The sequence below is a fragment of the Trachurus trachurus genome (genome assembly GCF_905171665.1).
Source record: "Trachurus trachurus genome assembly, chromosome: 4".
Classification (NCBI taxonomy): Eukaryota; Metazoa; Chordata; class Actinopteri; order Carangiformes; family Carangidae; genus Trachurus; species Trachurus trachurus.
In genome coordinates, this window is record NC_139898.1 from 1,860,408 (window position 1) to 1,885,641 (window position 25,234).

The 25,234-nt window shown below is 41.1% G+C and overlaps 2 protein-coding genes across 2 annotated transcripts; both read right to left on the bottom strand.

The window, feature by feature from the left end:
- Positions 1–328: 328 nt before the first annotated feature.
- Positions 329–10,975, bottom strand: LOC310984729 (uncharacterized protein; the record flags this gene model as incomplete). The annotated part of the gene is made up of 17 exons (XM_083970044.1): positions 10,683–10,975; positions 9,690–10,008; positions 9,446–9,606; positions 9,178–9,354; positions 8,936–9,074; positions 7,612–7,799; positions 7,346–7,487; positions 7,075–7,241; positions 4,425–4,604; positions 3,924–4,089; positions 3,695–3,847; positions 3,028–3,188; positions 2,084–2,257; positions 1,847–1,988; positions 1,580–1,767; positions 608–749; positions 329–504 (listed from the first exon to the last, which is right to left on the bottom strand). Exons 1-17 carry the CDS (start codon positions 10,872–10,874, stop codon positions 329–331), a joined length of 2,967 nt encoding a protein of 988 aa, XP_083826170.1. The 5' UTR covers positions 10,875–10,975.
- Positions 10,976–17,229: 6,254 nt separating this feature from the next.
- On the bottom strand, positions 17,230–22,697 carry LOC310985100 (protein shisa-like-2A; the record flags this gene model as incomplete). Its single annotated transcript, XM_083970552.1, has 3 exons — positions 17,230–17,429; positions 17,650–17,786; positions 22,516–22,697. 3 exons carry the CDS (start codon positions 22,695–22,697, stop codon positions 17,230–17,232), a joined length of 519 nt encoding a protein of 172 aa, XP_083826678.1.
- Between the last annotated feature and the right edge of the window lie 2,537 nt (positions 22,698–25,234).

Sequence of the window (25,234 nt, forward strand, 5' to 3'; positions counted from 1 at the left end):
TTACAAATCAATCTTATCAGGGCAGAGCCAACCATACATGACCAACAAGGACAAATTCTGACCATTATGTTTGATATTTATTTTTATAATGAGCAGCAGAGGAGCTGAAATCATTCCCATAATAGAAAGTTGGAAACAAGACTGCTGATATTGTAATTATCACAAGAAGGAAGGTTATTAGATGATGTCCAAGGTAAGTCATCACACTGTCCCACTTTTCATTGTGTTGTGACAAAACATAACAATATATCATCCTCAATCTTTTATCTTATCATCTCCAGAGTTTCATGTGCGTACTGTATGTAGTGTAGCTGCAGTAGGCGGGGCGTCAGCGGGCCTTGGCGTAGATCTTGAAGGGGTGTGGCGTGCGCGTGGCTCCAATGATTCCCTCTGTCCTCAGCTCGGCTCCATCCACAGTTGAAAAACGGAACTTCTGAAACAAACTGATGAAAAACAAGAAGAGCTCCATCCTGGCCAGGCCCTCTCCCAGACACGCTCGCTTTCCTGGATAAAAAACCAAGCACTGCTCTCACCACCCATCCACAGTCACATGGCTTTCTACCACACCACTATGAAGTAGTACGTTTCAGTTGAAAGGTGAGTTTACCTGCAGAGAAAGGTAAAAATGCATCTCTCCTCATGAACTTTCCTTCAGCATCCAGGAAGTGTCCCGGGTTAAACGTGTGCGGTGTCTCCCATTCGGTCTTGTCAAACAGCACAGAGGTCAGGTTTGGCATCACAGCAGTTCCCTGCACAAACCAAGAGCAACACAACAATCAACTCACTGGTAGAGTTGTCAGACATGAGGTGTATCAGCATAAATACAATGTAACAAAGTTATATTGTTAATCTTCTGTTCTTATATAATAGAGAACCTTTTTTCAACATCAAATATCATCACTTGAGATGAATTTAAAGGGTCAATTCAGCAAATACTGGGCTCCACACTAAATAATGTCTGTAGGAAAAACATCAACAAAACCGTGAAACTAGACAAGTCATTGTACAGTAACATTAGCTGGATTTCCCCACATTATGTATTTCACTTACTGTGTAAGGTCCTTAAGTATTTCACATCTGTTTTACTATTGTACTGTATTTTATTTCACAACATCATAGCTTGAAAATGTTTGTGACTTGTTAGTAATTTCACGGACGAGACAGATGGTTTGTGTGTCTGTGAAGGATCTCATTCAGCCAGGTCATGGTAGATTACAATAAAATGAAAATGATAAGATTTAAATTTAATTAAATTAAAGAAACAAATTTCAAAATTTGTAGGCTACAGCACAAGTTGGTTTTCTTTTATTATCTCTTGGCCTGACTACAGAAGGGTGAACTTGATCATTCAGGTTTTTAGTGCTAGTGCGAGTTTAAGACCAGGGTAAGAGAAAACATTAAACAAATTAATGAATAGTTAATGGATTTTATAAATAATTCCGGTGTTTTGTGCATCCAGCACTAGGATTTACACTCGTAATAGATTTTTTTTTTTTTTTTTTTTTTTTTTTTTTTTTTTACATTTGAACAGTTTTTTATTGAATTCTTTATCCTTAGTTTCTGTAAATGGTCGATGCACCTTGGGTATGAGGTAACCTCCCAGTGTGGTGTCTTTGGCAGCCATTCTGAATCCATTGAGGGGAACAACATTTCCCATCCTCTGGATCTCATGGATGACAGCGTCAGAGTAGGGCAGGCTGGCTCTGTCGGCCATGGTGGGGGGACGCGTCTGTCCCATCACCTTGTCTATCTCTGCCTGGACTTTGTCTAAGAGGTGAAATGAAAGACTTAAATCAACTGATTGATGTAAACTCTGTGAGACAACATGTCTCCTCTGAGCACCCACCTTGGATATGAGGGTTCTTGATGAGGTAGATGAGCCCCCACTGCAGTGTCTTTGAAGTGGTTTCACTCCCAGCCAGGAACAGATCCAGACAGCACAGAACCAGGTTTTTGTCCTCAAAGCCCTGTTCACTTTGTCCTGTACTCTGTCAGACAAAGGAAGGGTCAGCTCATGAAAGGGTTAACTGTCTGTTCATATACACATAGAGATTGAGTCAAGAATGTGAACATTGTAGCCTACTTTCTCTTCCATCAGGAAGGTGTCGATGTAATCCCGTGGGTTGCTAGGATCCAGATCCAGCTTGTGCCTCTCTATCTCTCTCCTGATCGAGGCCTCCAGAGATCTGGAGTTGCTGAAGATGCCGTTGTGAGGCCCTGGCAGGTGTTTCATCAGCGCTGGGAAGGCATCATACAACTGTTTGAAGAGGGGAAAAGGGTTTTATCTACAGGCAAGTAAAGATCTCACTCTGGCTTGGGATATGTTTTGTTATTAAAGGGATAGTTCACCCAAAATTCAAATTTCACTCATTATCTACTCACCCTCATGTCAACTAGGAGCTGTGAGAATTTTCAGAGTCCTCCGTGCCTTCTCTGAGTTACGGGGGGCTCCGTGCAGCAGTATTTGTCCATATAATGGTTGCCAATGGATACCAACTTTCTTCGTCCAAAAAGACACACCAAAAAACATCCAAATACCTCCATACTGCTTGTCTGTAATGTCCCTCTTGTATTGAAGCCCCGACATGAGAAATTGTTCCGCTGGTCAGTGCAAATCACGTGAGACACAGGAAGCTTCTGCTACAAACAAGCTTAAAATATAGACTTATTTAATTTTTTTCGGAACAATTTCTCATGTCGGGGCTTCAATACAAGAGGGACATTACAGACGAGCAGTATGGAGGTATTTGGATGTTTTTTGGTGTGTCTTTTTGGATGAAGAAAGTTGGTATCCATTGACAACCACAAATACTGCTGCACGGACCCCCCGTAACTCAGAGAAGGTACGGAGGACTCTGAAAATTCTCACAGCTCTTAGTTGACATGAGGGTGAGTAGATAATCAGTGAAATTTGAATTTTGGGTGAACTATCCCTTTACAATGTTCAATTTAGCATGAAAACAAACTCAGATAACTAGAACTATATCTATCCATCTCAAACATGTGTGTGTTGGTCCTGCATCTTACTAGAGCCCATATGGATCCTTCCAAATAGGCAATCTCAGTGAGGTTCTTCAGCATGTTCTGGAAGTTGTGATCACTGTAGTCAAACCGTCTCCCAAACACTATCTGACTGATGATGTTGGCCACAGCGTTGTTTAAGAGGGCCACAGGGTCGAATGGTTCACCTGTACAGAGGAAACATCCTCAGTCTGACTGCACTGGCTTTTGGTGTTTACACTGCAAAAAATCAAAATCTAACCAAGAATATTTGTCTTATTTCTAGTCAAAATGTAATTTCTAGTCAAAATAAATCTAATTATACTTAAAATAAGACTCATCACATTTTAAAAAAGTAGCTTGTTTTTAGACACTTTTTAATTTTTTCAAGCAAATTTTCCACTTTAAATAAGTAGAAAAATCTGATAGTGGAGCAAGTCTTTCTTTCTTATTACAAGCACAAAAAACTTGCTTTCACTGGCAGATTTTTCTACTTATTTTAAGAGAAAATTTGTTTGAAACAAGTGAAAATTATCTAAAAACAAGTTAATTTTTAGGTGATGAGTCTTATTTTCAGTGGAAAGAGATTAGTTTTGATTAGAAATGAGACATTTTGACAAGAAATAAGACAAATATTCTTGGAAATATTTTGAGTTTTTGCATTGTATTATTTCTCTCTGTGGTTTTTGCCAACCTCTCTCCTTCTCCATCGCCTCCAGCAGATGTCGACTCTCTTCACCGATGCTCTGCTCTATGGAGCTCTTGGCCAAACCAAAGGTACGTAACATGGCCATGGCAAAGCGCCGCTGTCTCCTCCACACCTTCCCATTGCTGAAAAATAGACCAGCTGACACAGAGAACAAAGCCAGGTCAGCCGGGTTGACCACTTCCGTTCTGATGTACCACATTCCTGGGATTTATACCTGAGTTTCCCGAATAAATCCTCTCCACCATTGGGCTGTAAGGCCGATCCACGAAGTTGTCAGCCTGTGTCACCAAGGCTTCCTTCACCATCTTCCAGCCAGACACAAACACGGTTTTGTGTCTTCCCAGACATATGCAGAACACATTCCCATAAACATCAGCTAGCTGTGGATGCAGGAGAATAAGCAGCCTATTGTTGAGCATGTGATTCTGATAAGAGCTAACACTGTGACTTCATATCAACTGGGTTGTAACGGTGTTTTATACAACAAACCTTTATTATTATTATCATTATTACTATTAAATAGCGGGAAAGCCACAAATAAACGTACTGTAGACATTTTGTTAACTAAGGGTCTTACTATGAAGCAGTGACTGTAAATTAAAGCAAAAAAATAACATATACATTATTATTTGACCTGTTGTGGACATACTCATGTGAAATTTTCAGAATTAAAAAAAAAGCACTTTAACTTGAAATGTGTCTGCTGTCAGCTTACCTTGGTTAGGTATATGTGAGGCTGTTTTGGTTCAATGCTGAAGACATTTCCTAAGAAAGGGAGAGCCAGTGGTCCTGGGGGGAAGTTAGGTGGAGTCTTTCTGCTCAGAACATACATCAGCAGGAGAAGAGCCAAAATAAAGAGCAGGATTCCCCTCAGGTCGAGCCACAGGAAGAGAAGCTGCCTCATAGTGAAGCAGAGAAGAGCAAGAGACTGGTCTGGATCACTTGCACTATCATCAGCCCCTAGTTAGAGATGGGCTGGTGCTCTGCTGACTCACAGATATATAATGATCTATGTGTGTGTGTGTGAGAGAGAGAGTTGGGACGCCTCTTCATTTACCAGATAAAAACACAATAAGCTACAAGCTGACCCAAAACATACATAGAATGTCAAGGTGGACATTTATAAAGAGGACATTAAAGGGATAGTAGCATTTTTTTTAAAGTGGGGTTGTATGATCTACAAATAGCCCCTAAGTACTTTAATTTCAGTAGAAGACTCTCTGCACTCCTCCCGTTAGCAACGCCAGCCCATAGCCCTGCCCAGAGATTTACAACATACAGTGTTGTGAACAGACCCAAAGAAACTGCCTATTTTCGCGGCCTAAAAGAGGTTTTACCTGAAAAAAATACACAGTTCCATTGTTCACTATAATATAATTTTTTCCAGCCCCTCAAAGTGCAGGAAAAACGCAGTTTTTATTTGGAGCTAACCAACTCACATATCCCTCCGCCCAGGGTTAGCGCCCGCCGATCAGCAGTTGGTTAGCTCCAACAAAGTACTTGTGGGCTATTTGTAGATCATACAACCCCACTTTAAAAAAAATGCTACTATCCCTTTAAAAAAGTGAAATAAGTGTCAGGCCATAACATAAAACCACATTTGTGTAAGTGTAGGACTTGAAAGTTTCTTCTCTGTTTTTAAGGTTTGAAGATACAAAACTGGCAACCCAGGTACACTATATGTTGTGCTGCTTTCATAGAACATAGGTGTGTGAATCTTTAGTGCCTGGGTAGGATTTAAACATCAGTCTGCTTTGAGAGGCTCAGTTGTTCTTGGAAATGTTGGTTGCCTGTTATGCATGCATGGATGTTTAAAAAAATGTGATGATTCTGAAATTGTAGACCTTTTTAAAGATTGATGATGCATGTTATGATACACACGTGGTGTTTTCCAGACATTGTATTTATGGTCTGTGTTTCATGCGTTGTAGACTCTAAAATAGAAAACACAACCTATTTCACAACCACACGATGCTCCCCTGGTGGTCCCACAACATTTATTACCCCATAATGAGTCATTACTTACAGTTAGAAATCAACAACATAGTCAACTTTGTGATAATAGTTACTGCTTTGTTAATGAGTCACCAGCTTTAGTGACTTTGTTATGATGACATACACCAAGTTCCTGATATATCAACAAAATAATTTCAGTCTATGACTTAATAATGGTTTATACACAGAGGTGGACATAGTACTCGACCAAGGTACTTGAGTAGGAGTACAAATACTACTGGTAGTAAAAGTAGATCAGTCGACATGTTACTCGAGTAAGAGTAAAAAAGTACTTGCTTTTAAAGGTACTTAAGTATCCAAAAGTACATGCTTTTAAATTTACTTTAAGTAAAAGTAAAAGTAAGAGTAAATTTCTTATTTTTCACATCAATGAATTACTATATTTTTTTCTAAATGAATTTAAGGAGCTTTTAACTCTTGTTTCTGAGAATGAACTCTTTGCTTTTAGGGGTTAGGGTTTCCTTCTCTGACAAACACAGCTTGTGTCCAATAGGATTTTAGAAAAAAAGACCTGAAAGTAACCAGTACTTTTCAGCCTTCCTAGAAATTAAAGGGACAACGAGGAGTTTCTATTCGGTTATAAAAAAGTCTCACGTTAATGTGGATGAATCTCCGCTACCCACGCTTGTTAATGGGCCCATTTTCGATAAATATATCGTTCTGTCTCTATCGTTATTTTGTTATTATTAGTGGTGGCGGAGATGCTGGTCGAGCCGACCAGCGTTTTTTACTTTCGGTTTCGCAACGAGTCATGAGAATAACGCAGCTGAATCGCCGTTTATGGTCGGAACTACGACGGTATGTGAACCTCTTTGAACCTCTGACTTTAATTCTTGATGAATGAAAACATGAGTCTGTCTTGCGCCGGTCAAAGAATTTTACGGTGCGCGCGGAGGCTCATAAATGTAGTGTGAAAACGCTTCGCTTTTCCAAAACTCCTCGTTGTCCCTTTAACTCCAGTAAAAAGTAAAAATATTTGTCTTGGAAATGTGTTCAAGTAAGAGTAATAAGTACCAGAGAAATCTAATACTCAAGTAAAGTACAAATCCTCTGGATATAAGTACAGTACTCAAGTAAATTTACACCGCTACTGTCCACCACTGTTTATACATGAGATGTATACAAGTGTATCAAAAAACAACCAGTACTGATTGCTTGTAGTTCCACAGTATGAACATATACTGTATTAAGTCATGAATAACTACAAGAACAAAGCTAAATATCTTTCACACTGTACTATCAACACCATTTTTATGATATAATAACCTGCCCTCTGTAATCATACAACATCATGTTATGTTTTTTTGGTCGACTGGAAATGGTCCGGTGAGTTGCATAACTCAGCGAGCCTTGGCGTAAAGCTTGAAGGGGCGCGGTACTCGTGTTGATCCAGTGACTGCCTCTGTACTCAGCTCATCTCCATCGGGAACTGAGAAGGAGAACTTCTGCAGTAAACCAACCAAAAACAGGAACAGCTCCATCCTGGCCAGGCTCTCTCCAAGACACACACGCTTCCCTGAGGAGTTCACACATACACACACATGATGAGGTCAGAGAACACAGGATCATCTTATGTCATAGGTTCAGGTTCTGGTTAGGATTGAGGTGAATGTGGTTAACCTGCAGAGAAAGGCAGGAAGGCTTCTCTCTTCACAAACTTCCCCTCACTATCCAGGAAGTGCCCGGGGTTGAAGGTATCTGGACTCTCCCATTCATTCTTGTCAAACAGCACCGAGGTCAGGAAGGGCATTATTGCTGTGCCCTGAACAAGAAACAACAACAAAAAAAACAAGATCGTTGACAAGACAAAAGACAAAGACAAAAAGTTTCCACTCCCCAACTGTTATAATCCTGTTAAGCATTAGATTAGTGAGATCTTGACACACCTTGGGGATGAAGTAACCGCCCAGTGTGGTGTCCTTGGCAGCCTCTCTGAATCCGTTGAGTGGGACGATGTTTCCCATCCTCTGTATTTCATGGATGACGGCATCAGTGTAAGGCAGGTTGGGTCTGTCAGCCATACTGGGCAGGCGGTCCGATCCAATCTCTCTGTCTATCTCTGCATGGACTTTTTCTAGACATTCATGAAATGAGTGATTTTAGTTTACAGGAGTTAAGGAAAGATTTGATACTGCATATTTAATACCCTGTGCTGTGATCTAACAACATGATCCTGCAGCAAGGCCTGCTCAGATTCCCACTGGCATTCACATTCACACAACACAGCAACGTTCTTTTCTATTAACAAAGAGATTTAAATATTCTCATGTAGCAAGAATGACTGTGCCTACTTTATCTTTTTTATCCCCTGGCGTAGAATTGGGGAAATAAAATCAAAACAAATTTCATAATAATGTAATTATCATTCTTATCTGTACTGGCTTTAGTGGTGACTGCTTGTCTACCACTACCGTTATCATTTGTGGCGGCTCAGGGGGTAGAGTGAGTTACATCCATTAACCAGTAGGTCAGTGGTTTGATTCCCGGCTCCTCCATTCCGCATGTCCAAGTGTCCTTGGGCAAGACACTGACTGAACCCACACCTGCCCTCTGACGTGTCATCAGATGTATGAATGTGTGTGAATGAATAGCCTCCAAAAAAACCTGTCTGCACAGAGCTGTATGAATGTGTGTGAAAGGGTGAATGTGACAAAACATTTGCAGATGCTGCACAATACAAATAAACTTGCCTTGCTTTTGAGTGTTCCGAGTGACTAGAAAAGTGCTATTTCAAGCCTTTTTGGATTCATCATGAAACATTAGCACATATAGTTGTGGACCCATCAAGATCAGGTGTATCCACTTTGGCAAGGCAAGGCAAGGAAATTTTATTTGTATAGCCAATTTTTTACCAACATTTTTTTTTTTTTTTCACCAACTGTCTCAAAGGTCTTTACACAGCATCATAACAACATCCTCTGTCCTTAGACCCTCACATCCACTGAGGAAAAACTCCCAAAACAAACTTTTAACAGGGGAAAAATGGACTTTAAAGATCCCTTAATATTTCATAAAAAATCTGTCACCATTACTTTGGTTAATATTTAAACATCTTCAGAAAGCATGGCTTTGTCATGGACCTCAGTTTTGTGTTGGTGCTAATTAGCAAATGTTAGCATGCTAACATTTGTCAGTCAGACTACATTTGTCATCGCTATTTGATATAGCATTGTCATGATTAGTGTAATGTTTGTATTGAACTGCACCTACCCTGGATCTCAGGGTATTTGATGAGGTAAACCATAGCCCATTGTAAAGTAGTGGAGGTGGTCTCTGTCCCAGCCAGGAACAGGTCCGCGGAACACAGTGCCATGTTGGTCTCAGTGAAGCCCAGGTCAGACTCTTTGTGCTTGTCACAGATGCAGATGAAGACAAGACAGTGAATGATCAGTTTGAAAGAGTGTTCAAACTTACCATGGTCTGTGTGTGTGTGTGTGTGTGTGTTCACATACTTTTTCCATTTCAATGAGAAAAGCGTCGATATAGTCCCGAGGGTCGCTGTGGTTCAGGTCCTTCTTGTGCCTCTGCACCTCCTGAGTGAGAAAGTCTATAACTTCCTCAAACAGGATGAAGGCTCTATGGTGAGGACCGGGCAAGCGCTTCATCACTCCAGGGAATACCTCATACAGCTACAGGACAAAACACACATGTAGATCATTTCACGTACAGCATCTCCATCTGCAGTCACTTTGAACATGACTAAACTAACAACTGACTTACTTGGACCAGTAGGGATCCTTCCAGCTGTATAACCTCAGACAGATTTTTCAGTACGGTTTGGAAGTTGTGGTCGCTGTAGTCAAAGCGTTTTCCCATCACCAGCTGGCAAATGATGTTGGACACAGCGTTGCTGAACAGGCCTATTGTGTTGAAGGCTTCACCTGGAGGAGAGGAGTTAGGACAGTTCTAAGAGGTTTTGCTGTTTCTCATGTTGGACTTTGAGCTTATCAGAATTGAACACAACCTTTTTCCTTCTCCATCTCCTCCCGCAGGTGTCGGATCTCCTCACAGATACTCTGCTCCATTATGCTTTTGCCCACACCAAAGTTGCGCAAGGTAGACAAGGCGAATCGCCGCTGTCTCTTCCAAATGTCGCCATTACTCATGAACAGACCACCCGTGGTACCTGAGTAAAACCTCTCAGAGACCGGACTGTATGGTCGATCCACAAAGTTCTCAGCTTGTGTCACTAAGGCTTGTTTCACCATCTTATGCCCACACAAAACCACAATCTTGGTGCCACTGAAGCGGACGCCGAATACATCCCCATAGGTGTTGGCCAGCTGGAGGCAGAAGAGAGAGACAAACACAGGCGCTGCTGCATTCTTTAAAGTTTTTAAATGATTACAAAACAATATCTACAGATATGCCACCAGGTCTGCTTAGATGTCAGTATTTGCCAGTCATTTCGACACAATAATCATTTTAAATACACACATGAAGTGGGTGAACAGTTTTAATGTTACATATAGCTTCAATTCTAAAATTGAGTGAATTGGGGAAGGCAAAAAACTGCTACTAATCTACTTAAACTCATCACAAATTATGAAGTCCTTCAGCTGTAAAACGTATTAAACCTGTCTCCTCCCACAATTTTTGCTCAATTGACACCAAACTTGCTAGACAGCATCTTCCAACTGTCTACACAAACGATTCACACAGATTTTTGATTTATCAAATTGAGCCTGTAGTGCATGAAAACGTTTGACTGTAAACAGTACTGTATACATCACCATCCAATTCTTGCTTTCAATCTTCCTGAAAAAATGGCATTGAATTAAAATTTTTATTAAATAAACTTAATTAAACAAGTTTAAATGTTGAATTTAAACATAAAATTAACACTTGAAATTGGAACTACTGTATGTAACACAACAACAATAATAATAGACCTGTTATCTGCAACATACTCAAAAGCCCTGTTAGATAAAAAAATAACCAGTGTATTAAACTGTACCTTTGAGAAGCAAAGGTGTTGATCTTCGAAGTCCACATTGAATAAGTTCCCCACAAAAGGCAGAGCCAGCGGTCCTGGAGGATAGTTTGGTGGATTCTTGTTTCTGAGATAGTCGGCGATGAGAAGGAAAACACAAAGAAACAGGAGAACGCCTTTAAGATCTAATCCCAGCAGAAAGTTATACAGCCACATGGTGGAAGACTGAGTCAGGCCAGCAGCAGCTCTCCAAGACGCTCCTCTCCCTCTGTACAACGTCTGTACAGTGGTGACGCCTGTGTGTGCGCTCTGTGGTTACCCACACCAACAACCACACACACACAAGAAAAAAAGAAAAAAAAGAAAACAATCTGAGAGAGTCCAAAGGTTTTTTGTGACACTGCAGTTATGTAAGCAGCCTCACCCACTTTCCCTTCATGAACACAACCTTTATCTGGACAGGCACAATGAAACCCAAAGTTACAGTATAATAATCATTTAAAGATGCAAACAGTGGTGAATGGGGGGAGGGGGCATTGTCGTAGCAACCACTTCATGCTCAGGTGTCAAAGTGGTCTGCAGGGACCATGTGGCAGCACACACTGCATTTGCATATATACCGTTGCCTGCAAGTTATGTTATACATGTGTGTTTGACACACAGATCTTAAGCCACCATGAAAGCAATTCATTTTTCCTAAGAATCGAAATAGACATTCGTAATAAAATAGGGTCCTCACACCCTGAAGAATGATAAGGCCCTGTAAAATATTTTTATTTGTCAATATAGTTTAGTTTTCATCACTCACCAACAATAAGATTGCCTGCTAAGAAATCTGTTTTTCAGTAACCTTAGATAAAGTGTTCAGCGTGTAGCCCTCACCTGTGACCTACCTGTACCTGATACTGTATCACAGTATGGTGCATGATTAGGTGATAGCAGATGATGAATGATGTGGGAAGAAATGGCATGGAAAAAATATTGATTATTTAACAAAAGCCATGTGAACAGGAGAAAACAATGTGAAAATATACTTTGATAGAAACAAGTAGAAAGATCTTCTGACTTTGAGACTTACAGAAACACTCTTATTGACCACATGTACATCTGGCATCATTAACAGATGCAAAGTTCACATAATTGTTTGTGTGTCAGAGTGTATTGCTGCATCATGCACATCCAAAGCAGTGCAGTCAATCTCCTCATGTTATCAATGGATAATATATGATGAACTTACATGGATCAATACTGATAAATGATCAAGCCAGTATTGGTGTTTCATATTAAAATGCACTGAATGGAGCAGTGTGAAACCAACCAGTAAGTGAAGGCTTGTGTTGAGTTCTGTCTCTGACTCCATGGTTACACACAACAGTTTTGCTTCACAGGTCACTTGGTGGTATTAAACGACATCAAGGTCTTTCCCTGCCCAGAGTTCTGCGCTTTTCTGTTCGTTGTTGAATGTGTACACCATGTGCACTACGCTTCGGTGTATGTAGATGTGTATGTTTACTCCATGTGTACATGTGTATGTGTATATTATGTGCACTCTAAATGTATGTTGTGAACATGAGTGTGGTTTTAGGAGCAGCTGTGCCCGTGCCCAAGACAAGTTTCCTGTCAAGGAATCTTAATCTGAAGTCCAAATTCAAATTTGCAGATGTGCAAATCCATAGCCTCACATTATTTGATACGGCTGTGTGAATGTATTTTGCACCAAAAGCACTGCAGCAAAAAATGTGAGTGTATGAGTTTTATAATTTGTAAAACAGCCTTAGTTAAGAATCTGAAAAGCGGTGACTGTTGTGTTGGGTTTGTGGGAGAAAACAAATCTACAAGTTCACTGCTCATGGAGCTTTTTTTCTCTGTGACCTCACATTTAATGATACACGTTGCCTATTTTGTACAAATCCACTGCTACTCGAGTGTTTGCAACATAACATATCTAAGTCCACATAATCAGCAGTAGCTTGACGAACCACGATGAAGGTGTACTGTATGAAAAAGCCTTCTGACTGATCCTGCAGACACATGATCTGAGTGAGGAGTGGAGGAAACTGGAAGACAATAAAGCCCAACAGGGAGTGTGATGTTACACCCGAGGCTGAAAAACAAGAAAAACAAGGCTCGAGTTTCATCCAGACTTCTGACTGTGGCACACGAGCTGCATGTTAGGGACGCAAATAAAAGGTAACAATGAGGTCATGTGCATGTGGAGGTTTGAGCCAACAACTTCAAAAATATATTCACTATCCATTCTTCACAAAAGAGTAATACATAATGAGATTATCTATAAAGCATTGAGTACTGGGATCACTACAATGTAATGTATGGTCAAATGTATTAAAGTTTGGACATGTCAAGACACGTATTTTAGGGGCGTGGCACATGGGCAGGGAAACATGCCTCCATACAGTAGGTCCTCTGGAGGAGCTGCCCTCAACACAATGATGTAATATATTCACTATTCATAACATTGTTGTCATGTCATGCATCCTATGAACACATCCATTTCACTCTCAGTCCCCCCAAAAGAGCTAAACAAGTTAATGAAGTGCTGTAATGAAAATGTTTTAATTTGTTATCATTTATTTTGAAATGAAGTAAATAAAAAATAAAATGGCACATCAATGACAATTAAGCCAATTAAGTGAATACTGTATTTCAGATGTGTGCAATCCAGTCCAACTTTCTTTGTTGAGCACTTTGAAGCATCCACAGTGGACCAAAGTGCTGCACAGGCATACAACATGGGTAAAAATAAAAGCAGTGCAATAAAAGCAATGAAATAAAATAAAATCAGACAGAGTCAACGTCTTAGGGAACAAAGGCCAAGGAGAAGAGGTGGGTTTTAAGAAGAGATTTAAAAACGGAGTAGAGGCCTGGCTGTGTTGAGGCAGATCATTCTATCAGTAACACATTAACTAAACTGCAAGAAGATTGTGGAATTGGACTCGTCCAGTTATGTAACTGACTGAAGTGGCTCCAATAGTATTTGACATTGAGCCAAATGGGTTAGATAACATCAAAATTTCAAGTAATTCCATCAAGTAAATGTCGACCAATAATTCACTAGAAACCATTTCAATGATGTATTAATCATTTACATTTAGGTAAGTTATCCGTGGGGCGCTTCAACTGACAAAATAACAGGAAGTCTGGTCACAAACACACAACACACAACACACTATCTAGTTGCCAATCTGCCTCTGTTCCTGTTTACGTTTCCCAACCAGCAACAGCCAAATGTTGCCAGTTCAACTCCACAGATACTGCAGCATCAAATGTTTCACAATCATGTTTCAACATGGTAACACCTAGAATTTCAATCTCAAACAGAGTTATCTACTACCCCATTGATAAAATTTAAATAATAATAATAATAATAATAATAATAATAATAATAATAATAATAATAATAATAATAATAATAATAATAATAATAATAATAATAATAATGAGACTTAAACAGCAAGTAGGAAACAACATAGCATTTTAAGATTGTAGCTGGGGTTTCTAAGGGGAATTAAGTATTTGTGAGGCTGCAGAGCTGTATTATTCAACCTCCATCTCTGACAAACTACATTTCCTGCTTCCACATGTTTGGAGGTGGAGTTATGACATTCAGGTCCTGTTACATTTGGCTATTCCAAATCCCATATTAGGTTAAAATTGGGAGAAGTAGAAGAGCTGGAGAAGCCTGTTGAAGTACATGACCACGTGATCTGTTGACAGCCTGGACAGTGGACACTATTGCCTTCATAATGGCTTGGATGGGTGGTTCATAGCCAGGAGCAGTAGTAAGCCATTTGAACTGATTTTGGATCAGGTGACCATTTTTAGGGTGGTGAATGAGAACTTTGAGATTTGTAGATCTTCAATTGGACCTTCACCTGGAGATCCACTGAAGATTCATCCTGAACGCTCCCCACTTTGGTGGGTGTTGGGGGCCAGAGATCTGCTCAGAGAACTGCAGGTCATACTCAGGGCATGGTGACAGAGGAGGTGCTGAGGTTATTCTGAACCAGGAGCATCACCAGACCCCTATACTTTAAGGATGAGCAAAGTCAGTTCAGTCTGAGTTGTGCCCCAGTAGAGCTGAATGGCTCTGAACCCTGACCGTGGCCTACACATCAGCAGACGTCGCTGACACGGATCCAAACTCTACTAAGTGGAAGGTCAGATCCTTCTCTTCCCACAGTGGTATACAGCCCCTCTGAGGTGTTGAGCAGTAGATGCTGCATGGCACCATAGTCAGATCCTTGCCCACCACCCAGCTGTGCCTGTTTTAACACTGGCTCCCCTTAACTAGTCTGGAGTTTGCCAGAGTAAAACATTGTTTTGAGGGTTGTGTTATGAAAAAACCTCACCACACCAGCTGCTCTCCAACTTATTAGTGGAACTTGGGTTGTAAGTTTGTGAGCTGTACTTTTACTTTATTTACATTTATCTTTAAGTCTGCTGTGCTGTGTGTTCCTCTTTTACTGAAATGAAAGAGCCTACCAGTCTGTAAGGTAGCTGTCATGTGCTCAGACATACCATCATCAAGCAGCTCAGCTGCCAGACATCTTGCAGACATTTTGGCAGCTGGTAGGGGGCAGCATTGTGTTGTACATCTGCCTAGGTCTGCTGCTCCACATCCATTTCACTTTGTTTCTTTGGTTTGTATTAAATTGTAGTGTGTAATATGCAACTTGAAATAAATAATGACATTTATACCACTTTGATGTACAGTAGGTGCTGTGAATACACATTAAGATGTAAGATAGTTACATTATCCTTTACTATAATATTCCATATCTGCAGAGCCACTGTGTGACCAGACAGGAAATGTGGTGGTGGTCAATAAATAATCTGGACCAAAGACATGTGTGTGACTTTGATCCATCACCTGCTGCAGGCGACTAGCTAAGCAGATCTTGCAAATAATAAGTCATAACTCATCATTCACTCAACATGAGGCCATTCCTCAAAGCATCTCTAAAAAACAACATAGAGTTCCCCCCCTCAGTTTTAAAGGAATATACTGTACAATAATAATGCAGAAACAACAGATTATAACAAACTCTAAATCTGTATTTAATATCTTGATTTTTTTTCTTCACTCAGTCAACATCATTTTACAAAGACCATAAGTTCTGACTTAGCATCATGAAGATATGATTGTCTCTACACAGTTGCAGCCCTTGAATGTGCTGTGTTATTTTCAGGATGCCCATGACACAATTGTGTTGCAGTAGGCAGCGAAAGATTTGCAATAAGAGTTTGTTTTTGCGCTGAGATTGCAAAAGCACATTTAAAAACAAATCATTTTAAAGATTCATTAAAGTACAACTATAATTTCCTCATTGAATGCACTGGAACTCTTAAAGGGATAGTTCAACATTTTGGCAAATTGGCCCATTGCCATAATCGCTATAGTCATAGCAGTAGGTTCGTTACCTTTATTTGTCGGTGTAAGCTATTTTTAGAACGGAGGAGCGGAGCGGCAGGCTGTTCAGAGCTACACTATGGAGGCTAATGGAATTTCTTGGTTTCCCTCATCAAACTCATCAAATACAAAATCCCAAAACTCCAAAACGCTTTCGTGGACAAGTTGTGAGCTGCACATTCACCACGCTATGAGATAATAATAGAACGTTACGAGACAGAGTTGTTTTAGAGGTAAATTCATGCAAAACCGCTGATGCGCGTTGCGTTCAGGGACAGTTTTTCAGCAAGCAGACTCTGTATTTACCTCGAAAACGGCTCCGTTTCGTAACGTTCCATTATTATCTCATAGCGTGGTGATTGTGCAGGTCACAACTTGTCCATGAAAGCGTTTTGGAGTTTTGTATTTGATGAGTTTGATGAGGGAAACCAAGAAATTCCATTAGCCTCCATAGTGTAGCTCTGAACAGCCTGCCGCTCCGCTCCTCCGTTCTAAAAATAGCTTACACCGACAAATAAAGGTAACGAACCTACTGCTATGACTATAGCGATTATGGCAATGGGCCAATTTGCCAAAATGTTGAACTATCCCTTTAAACATCTCAGAACTGGAGACGGATGAATACAAGAAAAATGGCATAAAAGGGCTCTCACACCATCCCAACAAATAATAAGTACACTGGACTTTTGCTCTCTGTCGATTGGACCATTCTGTGACTTTGTGACATGTCAGGCTACAAGAAGAGACTGTTGTTCACTCATGACGGATAAATATGGACACGGACACACATGTAATCTGTATGTACAGTACTGTCTAGAGCTAGACTTCAGCTCTGTATACTACCTACTGCTGTAACATGTTATGTCAAAATGTCATAAGTAAAAGAATGTTATGTCAAAATGTAAAAAGCAAAAGAAAAGAAAAGATTATGATAAAGATTTTATTCTGTGGGTAATGGGGGCGGGACTAGATCAGCTTTTGCTTCTCCCGCTTTCCCTTTCGGCCATGTGTATTGTATTATTTGAACTAAGACGAAGTGTGATGATGATGATTTAATTGACATGCCCGAAATATACAAACAAATAAATAAATAAAACTGAAGTAGAAGTAAGTGGTCAGAAAGTCAAATGGTCCTCCGCTCTAAGCTGGACCCTCTATGTTTATAGATGTCACAGTGGCCATGAAACAACGCTGGAAGAGACGGTCAGGATCTGGAGGCTGGTTGTCACAGTCCAGCTTCCCCCTCATGAAGTGTTTCCTGAAGCCTTGAGGACCAGCAGGCACACTGGTGTGGCTCTGCTCTAGGCAAGGCTCTAGTCCTTGTGGACTCGATGTCGAGCCTGGAAGACAGAACAGGGACCTTAGAACCTGACACACAACCAAGACAGATGGAACAAGACAAAACATGACTTACAGTACCCAACAGCTCAGATGAAAGGTGTCATTATGCAGAAGTTAGTTTTAAGATGAGAAAGCAACAACCTCACACACTCTAAAGTCTGTACATCCAACAATATACAGTACATGTTTCTACTAAATCCTTAGATGGAGGTGTAGTACCTGGTGCTTGGAGCGGCAGCCCGTTGTCCAGACCTTTAGGTTTGGTGGTGATGAACAGGTAGCAGAGGACACACACAGTGATGATGAAGGCCAGAAGAACTACAGCTGCCACAGAGAGACCCACCAGAGCTCCAAGACTAGAGGACACACAATAAAGAAAGGAAATACAGCAGACAATGCAACGTGATTCAAGTGTTTGATTAGCCACGTTTCCACTGCAGGAGTTCCTGGTAAAGGGAGGGGGTAGGAACTTCTACAGGAACCGTCCTCTCTCTCGGTGGCCGTGTCTCCACTGCAGACAGGAACCCACCGGGCTCTGATGGTGACGTGCAACAGTTTTGATCATTGCGTGGTCGTTGTGCAGCGTTTTTTTTCTTTTTTTTTCTGCCCTTGTTGTTTTTTTCTGTCAGTATAGACGCTTTCTTAAAAAAAAAAAAAGCCGTCTCGATCGTCACGTAATCCCGCAATTGCCTATTTACCACTCTTCTTTTTTTTTTTACCAGGCCTACTGCTACTCTCGTCTTTTACTGAGTTATTCTCTCTTTTTTCCGGCCGTTTTTCCGTTTTTAGTAACGTTGGGTTGTAAAAATGCATCTATTTCGGGGCTTCCTCTTAGCGTCACATGATCCTGCTTTGAGTCTGACCAATCAGCACAGAGTAAATCTCAAGCCCCACCAGGACTTCTTCAGGGCCGATCTGAGTACCTACCCCCAGGCAGGGACTCCGTTCGGCCCCGTAAAGGTTCCTGTCCCCTGTGGGGGAGGTTCCTGCAGTGGAGACACGCACCAACGGGGCCGGCCCCGTAAAATTACCCCCAAGTTCCTGCAGTGGAAACATGCCTATTGACTTTACTTGCGTAAAAAAAAAAAAAAAAAAAAATCAGAGTTGTAAACTGAGTGGCACGGTGGTATGCTGGTTAACACACTTGCCTCTCAGCAAGAAGGTTGTGGGTGGGGCATTCTTTAGGGTTAGGGTTAGGGTTTCTACCCACTTTGCAGCATGTTATCTGTGCCTCTCCCCTGCTTTCCTCTCTGTCAAACTGTCCTGTCACGATAAAGGCATTAAACCCCAAAAATGTATCTTAAAAAAAGAAGAAGCTTCTGGGTTTGTTTCGTCTGATGTTGAATGTTCTCCCTCTGCTGTGGGTTCAGTCCACAGACACGCACAGAAGGCTGACTTACCGTAGAATGTGAGTGTGTAGTTGTTTGTTTCTGTTTCAGCTCTTTAATAGACTGGTGACCTGTGACCCTGCATGGATAAGCATTTAGACATGGGTGGATGGATTTAAACCTATTGTGATGTTTTGGTGCATAATGAAAATAGGTCTGATGATGATATTTGGTAACAACGGTGGGTCACATGCAGTCAAATCCCAGTTTTATAACTGTAGTGTGTACATCATTATACAATGACTAATTACTTGTATTTTTTGTTTGTGAAATTGTGTCCTCATTTAATTATTTCACTCACTTCTAAATCTGCAGATATTTTTGTGTTTAGCATCTTTTGTTATGTTTCTTCAGATCTGGTGTAGAGTTACGGAAGCGCATTGCATTCACTTGATAAAATAAAATTCAGACACCTTATCTCGTAATTACGAGATCTTTTCTCGTAATTACGAGATCCTGATGTCGTAATTACGAGATCTTTTCTCGTAATTATGAGATCCTGATCTCGTAATTATGAGATAGAGAAAAAGGAATGTCTATAAGTCCGCTCTTGTCTCAATTAGAATCAATGGTCCATGGTAGTACAGTGGATAGAGCAGTTACCTCTCACACGGGAGACTGAGGATCGAATCCCGTGGTAGGGCTTATCGTTAACATGAAGTTTTTTAATTCAGAATTAATTATTCTGAATTAAATAGTTTGAAATTAAAATATTCTCCTTCGAGTTTACATGGAAATAATAATTCAGAATTGGGGTTAACATGGAAAACACATTAAATCGCCTTTATTTAATTCTGCTTAACGTCTGTGGGTCGGGAAGCGTTCTGATTGGACAGGGGGTACACGTGTTACGTGTTTACGTCTACCGGAAGAAAACAAACTCCATTCTCAGTGTGTGAAGTGAACTGAGCTGCAGCCGCGAGCCGCTCCGCTGCTCCTGAACCTGAAAGTTTCTCCTCTTAACTGCCAGGATGGCCTTCCCTGGGTGGGGAAGGCGAAGCTCACTGATCGCCTCCACCGCCTGGCCGCCCCCAGCGGCGGCGGTGCCGGGCTCACACACCCTCACTGCCAGGATCGCCTTCCCCGGGTGTGAGCCCACAACACTGTAACGTTATGTTGTGTGTCTTGTAGCCTACTTTTCGGCTACAAGACACACAACATAACGTTACAGTGTTGTGAGTTGAGTCATGTCGGGACAACCAGGCTTCATGAACCCGCTCCACAGACCCCGGTGCCCGGCCGCCACTAGAGCAGCGGCGGCGGCCAGGCACCGGGGTCTTTGGTGTGTATGAACGGCACAATCGGTTACGTGGGCCGGTGTGTCCCCCGCTGTCTAATAATGTAGGCTACAGTGGCCTAATATACAAAACGAGAACGATGTGCTCCACCCAGGATTCGATCCTCGGTTTCCTGTACGGATAGCAACTGCTCTAACCACTGCACCACCGTAGCATTCATCTATTAAGACAACAAGAGCGGATTTATAGACATTTCCTTTTTCTTTATCTCGTAATTACGAGATCTTTTCTCGTAATTACGACATCAGGATCTCATAATTACGACATCAGGATCTCATAATTACGAGAAAAGATCTCGTAATTACGAGATAAGGTGTCTAAATTTTATTTTATCAAGTGAATGCAATGCGCTTCCGAGTAACCGATGTGTTGTGTTTTCAGTAGGATTCTCATCACACATAATAACATATAATGACAGAAGTAGACCAGGTATATGCTGCAGACCACAGCCCTCACTGAGATCATGTGGTAACACATGGTGCAAGTTGCATGGTACAATTAGGGCTGTTCGATTTTGCCCAAAAATAAAATCTCGATTTTCTTCTCTGAAAAATCGATTTCCGATTACGATTTTTTTGTAAAAAAAACTAACTATTTTGTGTGCTGTTTGTGTCTTTTTAAATGGACCTAATGGACCGTGAGAGCTGTAACTGTGTAGTGGAAAAGGGCCGTTGGTCTTTTTGGCAACGACATCCTCACTGGTCTTAGCAAAATGCCGACATGCTTGTTTACAGTGTGTGGGGAGAGCAGTGGGAGAGCGTGATGGGAGGAAGGAGGCAGCAGTCGTTACGATAGATTCATGAACAGGGGCTTACTGTAATTACCCTAGTTAGAGTAAAAAATCGATTTTTACGATTTCAAAAAAACGATTTTTACAATTCCAAATAATCGCGATTACGATTTTAAATCGATTAATCGAACAGCCTTAGGTACAATACAAACTGACTAAATCAGGGGCACGGCTTCTGTTTTTTTTGTTTTTTTCAGTGCTGAGTATCTGCCATTGAATTCTATCTACTTCTACTAAATAGAACCCTCAAAGACAGGTGACAATCTGGACGAGAGCTTGTAGAAAGTGAGGAAATTCAAAGATGAAATGATGAAAAAGAATTATGCCATAAAATATGGAGGAAAGTCATTTTCAGTTGCTCCAGGATTTGTATTCTTTTTTTCAGTGTGAGTGGCCACAGCACTGAAGAAAAACACTGTCCCCCCACAGGAAAGCAAAGTTGCTCCAGACCTATTGCACAGTTTGCTTTCATTCTTCAATATTAGTTTGTTTTGGTAAATGTCAGGAATCTCCACATTTCCCACCATGTGAAAATGCTGCCGTTAAATAGAAGTGACAGAAGTCAGTGTGTAACATTAACACAGTTAACTCTCTGAGCTCCACACTCACTCATTCAGATGAGTCTGGATGTATGAGGTCAAATGTCTTCCTGTATATGGTTCTCACTCAGCTATGACACAGTCAGGAAACCTTTAACCACAGACAGAAAACGACAGGACTTTGTGCCTTTCAGTCCCTACACATATTTAACCCTTACAGCTCCTGGTGTTAAACTGTGGCCCACTGGATGTGATCTCCTGCTGTGAGCTGAAACTCTGTCTGTCTAACATCAGCCTGCTGAATTTCCACTCATGTTGTTTTGCTTCTGTATAAGGACCAGTGGTGACAGTAACGGAGTAAATTTACTTGAGTACTGTACTCAAGTTAATTTCTAGGAAGGCTGAAAAGTACTCGTTACTTTCAGGTCTGCTCTTTTTTTTCTTTCCTAAAATACTATTGAACACAAGCTGTGTTTGTCAAAGAAGGAAACCTATCTCAGTGCCGTGAACTGGGTGTCAATGCAAATCGCGCGAGATGCCACTGGGATCTACGTAAAAGCGGAAATACGTCATCCCTCCCCATAATACCGCCAAAGTAGCCAAGCTTTCGACTGCGTTTGTCAACTCAAAACTATACCATGAGTCCTGAAAATGACAATTGCTGTCCTCATTTTATTTGTTTTTATAGGTGTTTCTGCAGCTTTATATAAGATCGTGCTTCTAAAAGCAGCACATCAGTGCAGCTGCTTTCAAAGAGTTACTTCTCAGAAACAAGAGTTAAAAGGTCCTTAAATTCATTTAGAAACAATTATAGTAATTCACTGATGTGAAAAATAAGAAATGTACTCTTACTCTTACTTTTACTTAAAGTAAATTTAAAAGCATGTACTTTTGGATACTTAAGTACCTTTAAAAGCAAGTACTTTTTTACTCTTACTGGAGTAACATGTGGACTGAGCTACTTTTACTTGTAACGGAGTAAATTTTGACCAGTAGTATACTCTTACTCAAGTACTGGGGTGGAGTACTCTGTCCATCTCTGATAAGGAGTTGTGACTGTGTCTGCTTACCTCAACCACCACATGTATCCATACTCGTAGGGGAAGAAGCTGTTGGGGTCATCGCAGCAGTACTTCAGGTCACTGAAGCCGCAGCAGAAGAGCGCCGTGCTGTCATTGTCCGCTCTCGGGCACGTGAAGCTCTTAACGAGCACGTGCTCCTTGTTGTAGTAACTGTCGCAGTCCGAACTCATTTCACACGCGGACGGTTGGCACGCGGAGCCGTGCAGGTGCAGGCGCACATCAAACCCGCTGTCATCCCCTCCAGCTCCAGCAGGATCCCTCCGATCCAGGAGATGCTGAGCTGCTGAGCTGCTGCTGCTCACCTCACACTGAGACTGATGCTCACCACACCGCCTCTCTTCCTCTCTCTCTCTCTCTCTCTCTCTCTCTCTCTCTCTCTCTCTCTCTCCCTGCATCTTTTCTGATTCAACCAGGAATGAGAAGCAAGAAAACGAATGTTTTTGAATGTGCAGCATTATTAACATCAGTTAACTCTGTCTTATGGTTTCATAGTGAGTTTGATGTTGCTTGTTGTCACACAAGTATTGTTTTGTAGGAAAAGTAATTTTCTGAAATGTGTCATACAGGCTGTTATTAAAATGTGAGATCTTTTTTTTTTTATTTAAGGAGGACAATGCACATTAATGGACATAATAAAATGTAAAAGTGCCAGTATTAGGCAACGGCTAGTTTCCTACTGTAGTCCTCCTGGCAAGGTGTTAAAGGGATAGTTCACCCAAAATTCAAATTCCACTCATTATCTACTCACCCTCATGTCAACTAAGAGCTGTGAGAATTTTCAGAGTCCTCCGTTCCTTCTCTGGGTTACGGGGGGGTCCGCGCAGCAGTATTTTTCCATATAATGGTTGTCAATGGACACCAACTTTCTTTGTCCAAAAAGACACACCAAAAAACATCCAAATACCTCCATAGTGCTCGTCTGTAATGTCCCTCTTGTCTTGAAGCCCCGACATGAGAAATTTTTCCGCCGGTCAGTGCAAATCACGCGAGATTGGCACTGACACAGGAAGAGCAGTGAACCGAGACACTGGGAGCTTCCGCTACGAACAAGCTTAAAATATAGACTTATTTAATTTTTTTCGGAACAATTTCTCATGTCGGGGCTTCAGTACAAGAGGGACATTACAGACGAGCAGTATGGAGGTATTTGGATGTTTTTTGGTGTGTCTTTTTGGACGAAGACAGTTGGTGTCCATTGACAACCATTATATGGACAAATACTGCTGCGCTAACCCCCCCGTAACTCAGAGAAGGAACGGAGGACTCTGAAAATTCTCACAGCTCTTAGTCGTCATGAGGGTGAGTAGATAATGAGTGAAATTTGAATTTTGGGTGAACTATCCCTTTAAAAGCCGTTAAAATAAACACAAGGACATAACAACAGAATTCATAAAACAGGAAAAACACACATGTATCCAACAGGAACCAACAAACAAAAAAACTACAAAGAGAGACAATTAACATGACGCTACTATGACAAAAGAAAAACAAAAAAAGACTGTTTATGGATGGATAAAATGGATGAAGATGCAACGATGCAAGACCAGGACAGGGTTTCTTGATGATGGAGTTGTGCTAGAATGGACTGGGAACACAACAAAACCAAAATATAGTAGCCTACAGTGTGATAAAGTGCTACAGTGCGCAATAAAAAACTGTCAGGGATGGATAGATGAAATGGGGGTGCAGCAATGCAAGAACCAGGGCAGGGTTTTTTGTTGGAGTTGTGCTAAGATGGAATAAGAAACACAAACAACAACAACATACAATGTAATAAGGTGCTACAGTGCTACAGTAAACGGTTGCAGTGCTTAAGAGAGCTCATGGAGATCATGGAGTTAATGAAAGCATTGATTGATTAATAGGGCTCTGATGAAGTGAGCAGTCAGTCATGATTAAATCTATTAGGACTCCTCCTCCTTTAAGGCACCATAATTGTTAATCAAAGTCTTCAATATATAATTAGCACAAAATCAAAGAGGTAATATTATGTCTGTGTGCTGTGGAAGGTGTCTACACACAAGGTGATGTAGGCAACTTTCCTGGGACCCCAGACCTCCGCCATCCAAAGTCACAAGTTACTGGGAGTCATTAACGCCACACACCCATGAGATTAGACCAGGGGTGTCCAGGGGCCACATACAGCACAATTTGAGCTCAAGTGGGCCGGGCCAATAAAATAATAACATAATAACCTATAAATAATGAGAACTCTACAGCAAAACAAAAAATAGTGGACCCAAGGAATCTTTCACCAACACAGACAGCAGGTCATCAGTACCTTTCTGCCTTGGTAAAAGGAGCTGAGTGGTTCGATGCAGTCTTAATTCCCCCCAAATTCATTGCAGCACAGTCCTGCTTCCTCAAGAACTAAACTGCTTTGTGCAACTGATGAATTAAGATGTCTGTTTGCTCCGTCTTGTCCCTTTACCTCAGGGCCACTGCTGTTCAGGGAAATAAAAACAAATACACAGCTTGTAAAAAAAACAAAACAAACAACAACAACATGTATTGCAAATCAATTCAAGTTGTGTTTAAGTATAGCCACATCCTGGGATCCACTTGAGCCATATGAACAGATCTTGGTCCTGCAGATAAATGAATGGTTGTTGCCTAGAGATATGTTCAGAAGACAGTCAGGGATGAGTGCACCATGCAGGGACATTTTTTCCCTCAGTAATCTTCAGGGGAAAACATCCAAAGGCGA